Here is a 13,140-nt window from a genome sequence, read left to right on the forward strand (position 1 = left end):
GCTCTGTCAGATTGGATGGGGAGCTTCTGTGAACAGCAATTTTAGGGTCATTGTCCTGCTGGAAGGTGAATCTCCGCCCCAGTCTCCCGTTTTGCAGACTCTTAACATGTTTTCTTCTCAGATTTCCCTGTTTTTGGCTCCATCCATCTTCCCATCAACTCTGACCAGCTTCCCTGTCCCTGCTAAAGAAAAGTATCCCCCACAACCTGCCACCACCATGTTTCACGGTGGGGATGGTGTGTTCAGGATGATGCGCAGTGTTAGTTTTCTGTCACACATAGTTTTGCTTTTAGACCAAAAAGTTCAATTTTGGTCTCATCTGACCAGAGCACCTTCTCCCACATGTTTGCTGTGTTCCCCACATGGCTTCTCGCAAACGGGACTTCTTATGGCTTTTTTTCATCAATGGCTTTCTTCTTGTCACTCTTCTATAAAGGTCAGATTTGTGGAGAGCACGTCTAGTTGTCCTGTGGACAGATTCTCCCACCTGAGCTGTGGATCTCTGCATTTCCTCCTGGGTTACCATGGGCCTCTTGGCTGCTTCTCATGATTAATCCTCTCCTTGTCTGGCCTATCAGTTTAGGTCGACAGCCATGTCTTGGTAGGTTTGCAGTTGTGCCATACTCTTTCCATTTTCGGATGATGGATTGAACAGTGCTCTGTGAAATGTTCAAAGCTTGGTATATTTTTTTATAACCTAACCCTGCTTTAAACTTCTCCACAACTTTATCCCTGACCTGTCTGGTGTGTTCCTTGGCCTTCATGATGCTGTTTGTTGACTAAGGTTCTCTAACAAATCTCTGAGGGCTTTACAGAACAGCTGTATTTATACTGAGATCAAATAACACACAGATGTATTTTATTTACTAATTAGGTGACTTCTGACGGCAATTGATTGCACTAGATTTTAGGTAGGGGTATCTGAGTAAAGGGGTCTGAATACAAATGCACGCCACACTTTTCAAATATTTATTTGTAAAATATTTTGAAAACCATTTATAATTTTCCTTCCACTTCACAATTATGTGCCACTTTGTGTTGGTCCATCACATAAAATACCAATAAAATACATTTACGTTTTTGGTTGTATCATAACAAAATGTGGAAAATTTCAAGGGGTGTGAATACTTTTTCAAGGCACTATATAATATATCATATTTACATCACTAGAAGAAATACATGTTTTTAGTCTATACATAATAAAGAAAATATAAATGTGGAAAATTTCAAGGGGTGTGGGTATGAATACTTTTTCAAGGCACCGTATCACCATTGCTGTTGGCTCTGCTATACTGAATAAGCCCCTTTGTGTATCTTGCCCTCATGCTCAGTGATGTCATCATTCCCTTAGTGAATTGATAGGCTGCTCTATTATACATATTGGTTCAGTTGGCAAAATGGTTGTCTCCCCTGTGTGCAGGTGACAAGTGCGCTGCAGTCATAATGATGCATTTATTTTTCAGTCTTCAGCATTAATAAACACCCTGTGTTCTTCAGCATCAGCACTTTTTTTTAGGAGGATTTAACAAACCTGCTATGCTGTTTTGCATATATCCCAGATTAAAGAAAGTGCAATTAAAGTACAAGTTACTGATTTATTCCCATCACAAATCTGTATGCAATATGTGTTGTTTGCTGATAACAGACTGAGCCCAGTATTCTTATGACTGTCCCAAATCCTGAGTGCTATTTTAATGGAAGAGGGGTTTAGAAAGGTTGTAAAATGCAGTACATCTCCTCTAATTGCTTGGTCATTTTAGTGTGAAAAGTTATAAAGAATATAGCTACAGTATATTTTCTTTGTGTACAGTCAGGCTGACACCTCTCTCCAATGGAAGCTAAATTCCAAGAGAAGACCACCTTAAACTGTTGATTTTTTTCAGCCTGAATGTCCAACCAAAACTGAGTTTTGGATAGGAGAAGGAGGATTGAACCCCTATTGGGTTTTTACTGCTGGAGCTCCATTTTGGGAGATTATTTGCTCCTATGTTCTCTCCCTACAGCTCTGAGTCCATACCTCCATAAAGGCTGTCATTTCAGAGCTGCAGTAGGAGGGAATGGACTATGAGGCCACTCATCCATGCCCTCGCAGTCCATTGTAAACTACAAGCTGTCTGCCATGGTGGCAGATGGGACTTGTAGTTCATTCACAGATTCCTGTGAATGAATGCTGCAGCTACCTGTGCGGAGCACTGCACAATCATGCTGATTTTAAAATGTGACCGTGGTTGTGGGGAGAAACTCTCTCTGCTGTCTCAGGGGGTTAGGGAGGCTGCTGCATAGTAACATGTTACACCCTAAATACAAGTGTAACATGTTACTATAGGTCAACCTATCCTTTAAGCTGGCCATATACGGATTTGTTGGCTCAACAAAATTTTAACCGAGTCTGATTCAACCATCATGTTGGATTTTTCATGTGATTTATTGCAAGTGGCAATAATATTCTCCCGCCAGGGGAATACAATAGCTCTGCAGAGAGGATTCCCCCATCAACCCTGTTGGTGCTGGTGGGGGAATCGAGCAATTTTCTTTCCTGCAACCCGTGGCGGCATTAAACTTTCAGGGTTTTTTTCCTTTAAAATAGCAAACATATACTTGCCTGCTCTGCCCTGATCCTCTTCTGGGGTCCCCCGCTGGCTCTACAGAGCAGCTCAGCCCTACCCCCCTTTCCACAATTGGGCTAAGGTAAGTATAAGGGGGGCTGGGGGGACACTTGCAACACAGAAGGCTTTTTACCATAATGCAAAGAATGCATTAAGGAAAAATAAGCCTTTACAACTACTTTAAAGTGGTTTTAAAGGTAGAAGGTTTTTTATCTTCATGCATTCTATGCATTAAAGTGGTTGTAAACCCTCAAGGTTTTTTACCTTAATGCATTCTTTGTATTAAGGTGAAAAATCACCTGTCACTCAGCAAACCCCCCCCCCCCATTACACTTACCCGAGCCCTGTGTTTCCTATGACGGGAATGGGCAAACCAGCTCCGGCCAGTGTCTTGTGTCCTGATTGGATAGATTGATTGCAGCACAGCCATTGGCTCCCACTGCTGTCAATCAAATCCAATGATGCGAGAGGCGGGGCTGAGTCCTGCTTTCTATGTCAATAGACACAGAAGCAGGACACGGGAGCACACTCACACAGGGTTCCCGAATGAGTGCCCCTCTCTCCGGGGCACTCAAGAAGAAGAGAGAGCCAGGAGCGCCGCTGAGGGGACCCCAGAAGAGGAGGATCAGGGCCACTCTGTATGACATGTATGTTTTAAAAAAAGGGAAAAAAATAAATAAAAAAAACTGAACCTTTACAACCCCTTTAAGATTAAAAAAAAAAACCTTTAGTGTGCAGCAGGCCCCCCTCAGCCTCTCTAATACTTACCTAAACCCCATCTCGATCCAGCGATGTTGCACGAGAGCCTTGGGTGTCCTAGACTCTCCCTCCTGATTGGCTGAGACACAGCAGTGGGCGCCGTTGACTCCTACTGCTGTCAATTAAGGTCAGTGAGCCAATGAGGAGAGATGGGGGCTGGGCCGAGCCATGGCTCCGTGCCTGAATGGATACACAGAGCAGCAGCTTGGTTCAGGTGCCCCCATACCAAGCTGGTTGCTACGGGGGCACTCGGCAGGAGGGACCCGAGAAGAGGATTGGGGCTGCTTTGTGCAAAACCACTGCACCGGGCAGGTAAGCATGTTTGTTATTTTTAAACACAAAAAAAAGACTGTGTGTCACTTTAAGTGTAGTAGGGTTGAATTCGGATATTGTCCAGTTTGTCAATACTGGCATTGGCTAGACAAAAAGAACATCTGAATGAATCATCAGTAAATGGTCATCTAGTAACCACCGATCTTTCTCCAATGTCTGTGTCATACAATACATTATTCATTTTTATCTCCCTGATCGTAAATTTTCTGCGTACAAGGTGGTTGATAGTTCAGACTGTAGGCAACTGATCATGTTGTCTGACATGAAGTAGTTCCTGTTAAAAGCGGTAAACCTAGCCATAGCTTATCATTTACCTATTCCCCACTCCTAGATTATAAAGTCAATTTCGAACAAAGACAAATGCATGCAGGGTGTTGCCCTAATAACAGAAAATGAAAAGACAGTTTTAGCCATAGCAACCAGATTCCATCTTTTATGGAAGTTGTGGTCTATAGGAACCCATCAGTCTAATTTTTCTAGTACAATTTGAAAAATAAAAACGTTACCATGCCAATTTCTGATTGCCGTGTGATAGGAGAACGAGTCCAGCAAATCACATTGTGGTTTCTGGATTTGTCAGCTGGTACACATAAACATACGACTGCATCCAACCATAATCGGCTGGATTGATCTGCTATCAATGGATACTTTTATTTTCACTCTTGGCCCTGAGAATGAATCATTTCTAGCATCCAATTGTGTATAAAGCTTTTTTTTTTTTCCTTTTTTTTTTTCTTTTTTAAATACACAAAGTAAATTACCTGCAAAGTAGAGCTGCATGATAAATCATTAAGAATCGTTATCGTGATTTATTTCCCCCTCGTGATCTTGCCAAAGCCTTTTCCCGATTTGTTTCTATGCAGATAATTCTCTGCTGAAGCCGACCGCTGTCAAAAAAACAAAACAAAAAATACACAAAATGGGCAATCTGCCAAGTATCACAACACATGCCGTGTACACATGAGCACACGAGCGGAATGTCCGACAGAAAAAGTCAGACGGGAGCTTTTCATCGTATATTTTCCGATCATGTGTATGCCCCATCGGACTTTTTACGTTGAAAATTCTGACAGACCTAGAAAGAGAACATGTTCTAAATTTTTCCGATGCAACCAATTCCTTTCGGTAAAACCGCTCTTCTGCACGCTGTTCTGACGGACCAAAAACGACGCATGCTCTGAAGCAAGTAAGAGACGGAGGCTATTGGCTACTGGCTATTGAACTTCCTTTTTCTAGTCCCGTTGTACGTCACCGCATTTTTGACGGACGGAATTTGGTGTGATCGTGTGTACGCAAGACAGTTTCAGCGGAATTCCGTCGGAAAAACCGTCTGAGTTTATTCTGATGGGAAAACCGATCGTGTGTACAGGGCATAAGGATGAGCTCCGGCGTGATTGCACAGCCCACGTGTAGAGCCTGCCAGGAAGTCGGCACTATGCTGCGCTAATCACAGGCAGTGAGACATTTCCCGATCTCTGCAGCCACATATTGGGACAGTGTCTCACTGCCTGTGATTAGCGCAGCGCCGTGCCGACTTCCTGGCGGGCTCTGCACATGGGCTGTGCAAACACGCCAGAGCTCAACCTTAATCACAACATTCCTCAGCCGAGGAACTAACTATAAACATTGTAACATTTTGTCCTTTAGATCAAAGGAATTACCTTCGGTGTGTAAATGAAGGGAAGTTTAACCAATTAAAGACTAAACCTTTTGCTGACATTTGTTGGTTTCAAGTTAAAATACTTATTTTTTGCTAGAAAATTACTTAAAACCCCCAAACATGTACATATAACAGAGACCCTAGAGAATTAAATAGTGGTTGTTGCAATACTTCATGTCACACTGTATTTGCGCAGTGGTCTTTCAAATGCAATTTTTTTTAGTAAAGTTAGCCCAGTTTTTTTGTATAATATGAAAGATGATGTTACGCTGTGAGAATCATGATTATTATTCTAAGCAAAAAAAAAAATCATGATTCTCATTTTGGCCAGAATTGTGCAGCCCTATTGCAAAGTGGAAATGGAGTGAATCAGCATCCAACTTTTAATGAAGGATGGAATTATTCTAGGTGTTCAGTACCTTCCCTTTGCCAGTAAAGGGTGAATTAATAGTCTGCTGACTGAAGAGAAGTCTCACGGTAAGACATTATTTTTCTGCAGAAGCTTGCAATCTAACCTTGCTGTTCTAATTTCTGTGTCCACAGCAGATTAAATGAAGCAGACTGCTGTGGCGAGGGGCGGGAGGCGCGCCTGGAGAGCGGACGCTCTGTGTTTGTGGAGGTTTTAACGGGATGTGAACTTTTGCTTTTCAGTCTCGAAAAGGGAGCGACCCAGACAAAGATAAGAAAGGTCTAGAGAGCAGAGCAGACAGCATCGGCAGCGGGCGAGCAATACCAATTAAACAGGTAAGCTTCCTCCCTGCCTCCGCCTCCCTCCGCCAGGCTCCAGTGTGTAATTAGAGGAGCCCACGCTCGGGGTCTCGTCTCCGAGCCCCCCGCTCTCTGCACCGCTTTTGATGCCCCCCTCCCTGAATGTGGAAGAGTTGCTCACTTGACATCAATTAGGCACGAATCCTGCGCACATTAAAATGGGATCATTAGGATAAAGAGGTGGTGTGAGAGGGGGAGGGGATCTGCCATGTGACAACAGGCCCTAATGAAGTGAGCTGTTCAGGGGGAGGCAGCCAGGCCCAGGCAGCTTCAAAGTGACGCCTTTGTGCAGAATGCTTTGATTGGGCCTCTCTGCGCCTGTCTGCTGGGGGATTCGGAGCCCCCCTCTGATAACCACGTACGGGCTTGATTTGGCTGGTAATCTGAGCCCCCCTCTGACGGCCGACGGGCAATTAGCCACACTGAACGTGTCAGCTGCAAGACCCTGTTTGTAATTTGCTAATGAAGTACTTGTACCTTTTGATTAGGTTCAGTTTCATTTAGGCCTCCATTACCCGAGTGAGCGTTTACAGCTTTAATGAACGGGCTTAATTAATCCTTTCTGGTGACGCTCAGGGAAAAGGGGGGCGAGGTAGAGTCAGCAGGAGCTGCGGCTTGGAAACGTTAGCCCATAAGAGGCCGTTAGTAGCCTAACGAGGAGGAAATGCTTTGGTGTCAATCCAGATTGCAAGCAAGAGCCTTATAACGAGGCTGGGAACACGTATACAACTTGTGATTCCTGCCTCGGCAGACATCAGGGAGTCTTTGAGGGTTCTACAATAGTTTTGCTTTTTGTTGTATAGGTTTATGCTGCTGTGTAGATGAGCAGTAGATGAGTATCAAAACATGCCATACTTTACAAAAGCTTTTCAAGTCAATAATTTGCTAAGAGGTATTTTCTAATGCAAGGCATAATCCTACTGCCAAATATTAGTAGCATGTTTATAGAGACTCCTACCATCTTCTTTATGTGTTATCCTTCTTCCTAAACCACACGCATTATTCTGTCATTGCTTAATAAGTATGACATAGTGGTTGATTTACTATAGGCAAATAGTGGTATGACATAGTGGTTGATTTACTAAAGGCAGATAACCAGTGCAGTTGCTCCAGAGCTAAGTAAATGAGGGGATGCTCTACTGACTTCCATCATCCGATCCTGTGCAAGAAAAAAATGCGTTTTTTTTTCCTTTGCCTGTGATTGGGTATTCTTTGCAAAGTGAAGCTTCACCTCATTTACTAAGCTCTGGAGAAAGTGCACAGTCTATTTGCCTTCAGTAAAACAACCCCATTGTGTAAATGGCTGTGGTGCAGCCTGAGCTCTTCACTCAACCCTTTTCATATACACAGCAATGATGCAATTCAATTCGGAAAACTAAAGCTGGCCATACACGTATAATTTCTTTCATTCAGCCTGCGATCAAAGCTAAAGAAATCCAACAGTTTCCTCCATCCATGCTAACAGCGCAGATGGACAAATCTCCTCCTATTCTGACAGTTGGTTACACCTGCTCCTTCGATTTTTTTTTTTCATTTAAAGGACATTGGGTTTGGTGCTGACAGGGACATCAAAAAACGCCCTGTGTCTGGCAGGTTTCCAGATTTGGTTTACAACTTTGCAGTGTAATGGAGTGCACGCAATGTTTTGGGTGTTCCCCTGGGTCATGTTTAGGGTAGCCAATTTATTTTAGTGGACTGTCCTATGTGCGAGAAACGTGCAAAAAAAAAGTGCCTGCATCATTTTAAAAATCATGCCTCACCAAAACTCATGATACTAAGGTACTTTGGCACACGTTTGCAAGATGCGTGAGAGTGCCAGTAAGTGTTGATGGCACATTTGCAAAGGGGCACGCGATTTTGCCTGCGTGCCCAAAACGACCTGGTATAAAAAAAAAAACTAAAGGCTGGTCCGCTGAGCAGTTATTTTTATTCTGTGTATGTACATTGTTTATTTTGCCTTCATGTTAATGTTACTTTGTATTTGTTCAAATATAAATACATGTACGGTATATTTAAACACGCAAACTTGCGCACACACACGCACCTTGTAATGTGAATGTATTATTTGTATTAGAGTCCCTCTCCTCTCCCATGTTGCGCTTCTCTTGGCTGTGGAAAGCTGTACATACAGAACACTTGATTGCAGTGGGAGGTAGAGGCTCCTCTGGTGCCATTTGCATAAATCTTGTTAAGTCAGAGGCAGTTAATGAGGTACAAATGAGGCAAGGAAGGTGACATGCAGATCCATGCTGGCAGATGCGAGGTGGCTCCAGAAGTATCAGCTGCCAGGGTGTGCATGTCTATGGCCACTCACCTCCACGCTGTGGACAACTTGCTTACTTGTATGCACTTGATCACAAAGCTTGCAATCCACATTACAATCCACATACTCAGTGACCAGTTCTCTACAACATCGCAGCATTACAGTGTTTGGCAAAGGCACCACGTGATTGATTTCTGCCTAAACTGTGCCATGCATTGTCATCTGCTGGGTTTACATACAGTATATTTCTACATATTCCTGAAAGACGTTTAAAAATGGCAGCCGCATCAGTTGGTCAATGGATAGCTGTGGTGAATGAAATGAACCTGATGGAACAATTAACGACCGCATTTAAATGAAAAGAGGAACAATTCAATAAAACCTGGTTTTACTGGCACGATTTCCGGTACTCACAAGACTAAAACACCTTTATGGCCTCCTTGGTTGAGCAACTGTAACTATGCATGCGTTCTCAACCATTTTCTTTAACACCCCCACCCCCTCCCCTTTTTTTTCTGTTTCCTGTTCAATTCCGGTCTTCCCCTATTGAGATTGCTTAGTATTTTTTACTTCTTGCTCTTACCTTCTTGTCTTCTAACTTCTGTGATGTAATGCCTTCTTCCTACTGTAACATTTGTTTGTATACACCGACCTTTGGGCGGTTTTAGTGTTTTACACTGTTGCATTTTAATTCAGACTAATGAAGTTTCTTTGTTGCCGTGTTGACATCATCCTATTCGCTATGTACCTAGCATACTATTATACTCTATTATTGGTTTGTGTATCAGTCTATGCTTGCTGTACCATATATCAATGCTGGATTTGTATTGCCCTTACTGGTGCACATAATACAACTTTAATTGATAAAACAAAAATGGCAGCTTAGTTCTAAACTGCGCAGGGGTTGGATGCCTACATGTGTGGCTAACTGCAATCATATGTTACATTGTTATCGGTGGTACGGGAAGCCTATAAATCTATACAACCGCTGAGCGAATTGTCGCAAGCTGAATTATGATTGCTGAGCGATTCTACTTTGTGACAGCTCCACTTTAATGCCGTGATACAGGACCTTCCACAGACCTCCGCTCCCCGCCTGCTGTCAAAGGAGATAGATCAGATCTCTGGACAGAAGTTTGTACGTCTCTTTCCAGCGCCTCGCGCCAGAGCCTCTGGGACAAATCTTTATTAAATGGGGCCCATAAACAGTTTCCCATTAGGAGCGGAATTGTATCACTTTGCCGCATATAATTTGGTCACCCAGCGTTGGTTGAGTCACAGAGACTCATTACGAGTCCTTGTGGATGGGACTGAAAGCTGCTAACGATTGTACCAGTATAATTAAATCTTTCCAAGCACTCGGCAGCAGTGTCAACGAACTGTGAAGAAAATAATGTTATATAGCCAATCAAAAAGAGATACTTGTAAACTCATTTGAAGCGTCAGTGTGTGTTAGAGCCCTCTCTCTGGATGATGCTTATTGCTTGAGAAATTAAAGATACAGTTTTGTGCTAAGAGGCAATCCGGAAATTACATCCTGAATTAGTTGTTAATTGATTTGGTAATTCCCTGGGGTCTGCACACTCTCTCTCACTTCATTTTTTCCCTTTTTGTTGCTTTTCGTTAAGTGTCTGTTCTCCCAGCTCCACAATCATGTTTACCAATTAGATGTAATGATAGGAACAATGTGGGGATGTGAGCTGGATACAATGTGTGTTTGTGTGTGCGGGAGCTAAATGCGGTGTGTGTGTGTGTGTGTGTTTTCCTGCGCTTTGCTTCACGGCTTGGTTTGTGTCGTGGGCGCTGGATGCTTTGTTTGCATAAGCTTATTAATATAATGAACATTTGTGCATATTTAATAGCCATGTAAGGCTCAGCCATGTGCAGTAACCCATCACAACTAACTAGAGATCACCTTTTATTAGTTTAGAGCAGGAGGCACAAAGAAAAATTAGTTCTTGTTAGTCGGTGTGGATATCTATATTTTATTTTGTGCTAAAGCGTCAGCCTACCCAAAATTGATCGTTTAGTTTGTGGTAAATGCTGGACCGTTGGACCACCGATTGGATTTTAATTCCTGGCCAAGAAAGATCTAAAACCAGCATGTGATTTATGCCAGGAGACGCCACCTACAGCTGAAATATCTCTTTTGGGTGGACTAGCCTTTCAAATAATTCTTGTTGTGCTGGGCAGTTCCCAATGAGATCACTGAGACACTGTGCAACCCACCAGTGGACAGACTGTAGTGGCTACACAGTTCCATACAATTGTTAAAATCATCAAAGAAAGGGAAAGTACCCCCACTAATTCAGGAGTGTCAAACTCCACAGCATTATGATTGCCCTCAGAGGGCCGGTTGTATCTGTAAGTCTATATAAATTAAATTTATCCAGAGCTTTTTTTCCCAGAGCATAGGTGCAGGAACTTTAACTAGGCCCCCCCTCCCTTGCCGAACCGCATTGAATGGTGGGTGTGGTCGAATTGCACTGGTGCAGGGTTCAGGAGTGCGCTATGTACAGAGTGTAGGGTTCAGGAATACACTATGTACAGAATGCAGAGTTCAGGGGTGCACTAACAGAGTGCAGCGTTTAGAGGTGTGCTATGCACAATGTGCAGGGTTCAGCTCTTTCACAGGCTGTCCACATCACACTTCCAGCGCTCCTCAGCTCTGACCTCTGCACCACACTCCTCCATCCACCACCTCTGCACACAAAGCTTCCTCGTATCTCACCTACCAGGCTCGGCTCTAGTACCTTGGCAACTTCTCTGCTCTCACTTGCTGGGAGATCATTGGACGGCACCTGGGTACAGATGGGAATCACAGTGCAGCTTACCAAGTGATGTCCGATCTGTCACGGTGCCTGTATCTCCCTGTACAAGTGACAGCGCTAAAAGGGAAGCGGAGAGCGAGAACTGGAGATGTCGGGAAAGAGTTCTGAAGCTTTTCGGCTGAAAAAAAGCTCTGGGTGCGAGGGCCACATGAAATGGCCTGGTGGGCCGGATTTGGCCCACAGGCCTTGTGTTTGACACATGAGCTAATTCATGGCACTGTAGTCTATTTTCCATTAAATGATTTCTTGCTGTGTTTTTCTGCCTATTTTTATAATCCTCAACCTCTCCTTTTCCCACTCACTTTCCTATTGGTTGCAGTCATGTACACTGCTCTATGCACACTCCAAATCCCATAGTTAATGGTGCCTACTCCTTTTCTGGAGCAAGTAAAACAAAAAAGGGAGGCTAGGTCCCGACATACAGAGGGCCATGAAGAATAACCATAGCAACCCTCTAACAGGCAGTCAGATCAGAAAAATAATTTGGAGATCTGGAGAAGCAAGGTCATTTTTGGAGTTAAAACATACAGGAATACATTTTTTTTTTTAAACAATTTTCACTTTGAATCTTAACAGAAGTCCAGTCAACACCTAACTAAGCCTAAACCTACCCCCAACCCCATTCCAAGCCCTATACTAACTACCCTGTAGAGGAAATATGTGTATACTTGCCTAATCTAAGGGCAGTCCGGTCATGTGGTCTCCTCAGGGGCCGGCTACAGGAGAGATAAGAGTGAGCTGACAATGGAGGGACTACCTGGGCAGTGATGTCACCCGTAGACTTACTATTGGACATCCGGTGTCAGCTGTGTCTTCTCCCCCTGAAGGTGCTGGGAGGTGTTTGCGTGACCTAACTGGAGCGCCCTTAAGCTAGCCATAGATGGTTCGATTCTTGGCCGGTTCAGTAGGAACTAGCCAAGACCAGAACCATGTATGGGCAGGCTGAACGTACCCAAGTACCCAATTAACTTGGGTACAACCAGCCTGCTTGATTTTACATGCGATTATTGCTAGTGGCTTTTCTAGAACACAATGGCTCAGCAGTAGGGATTCCTGTCAAAACTGCCTGTGTTGATGGGGGAAATTGAGCAAATTTCTTTCCTGCAACCCGTGGTTGCAGGAAAGAACTTTGCTCTGTCTGTGGCTGGCCTTAAATTATGCCTCTTTTTCTTTTACAGGGCAGTTAGTATAAGGTTTAGAATGGGGGTGGGAACATGTTTAAGCTTAGTTTGGCCGTATTAGTGACCAAATATAAATTCTTATTAAAAAAAGTGAATTCTTATTATTCAAATTAAACTTTCAAATGCAATGTTTATAGATAGATCGATAGATCAATAGATAGATCGATAGATATATAGATATGTTGTAGTTGTGTGCTGCCACCTAGTGGTAAGTGAATGATGAGTGAAATAGAAACGCAATATACTAATAATGTGCAAATACAATAAAGCTCCTGCTATCACCTGGATGTTCTCACAAAACAATGGATAATATGTATAGGGAATGTGATAGCGCTGCTGCAAACTACAAATGGTGATGATGATACTACCAATAACAATGTGCAATAAAACCATATGTGCCGAATAAGTAGCCCGATAATATGAAAATATATATATATAAAAAAAAAAAAATGATAAAAAATATATTGTGATGAAAAAATATATATAAAAATATATAAGTAAATATATAAAAATATATATAGAAATGATGAATAATCATCTTATATAAAATGTGCTTCAAATTTCATTGTGCAAAGAGGTGCTTATCATACAGGACAACAATCTGTGACAAGTTCTCCCTTTACCAGGTGCAGTGGCAGCTCGCCTCCTTCCTATACCCTGATAGGGTCAAGCACACTCAGAACGTATAATGGTTCTCATCTGCAAATGGCTAAACTTTGGTCTCTATTAGTTCCTATGA

General features: G+C 42.9%; 1 protein-coding gene across 8 annotated transcripts in view; it reads left to right on the plus strand.

Moving 5' to 3' along the window:
- Positions 1–13,140, plus strand: part of AGAP1 (ArfGAP with GTPase domain, ankyrin repeat and PH domain 1) — a 601,134-nt gene that overhangs the window by 396,043 nt on the left and 191,951 nt on the right. For all 8 annotated transcript variants that reach the window (XM_077448231.1, XM_077448233.1, XM_077448232.1 and 5 more), the window contains one exon: positions 6,010–6,102. In XM_077448231.1, coding sequence (XP_077304357.1) covers positions 6,010–6,102 — 93 coding nt within the window. The remainder of the gene's footprint in view (positions 1–6,009; positions 6,103–13,140) is intronic.

This window comes from Lithobates pipiens, unplaced genomic scaffold (assembly GCF_037356315.1).
Source record: "Lithobates pipiens isolate NorthernLeopardFrog02 unplaced genomic scaffold, aLitPip1_a1.2 Scaffold_22, whole genome shotgun sequence".
Classification (NCBI taxonomy): domain Eukaryota; kingdom Metazoa; phylum Chordata; class Amphibia; order Anura; family Ranidae; genus Lithobates; species Lithobates pipiens.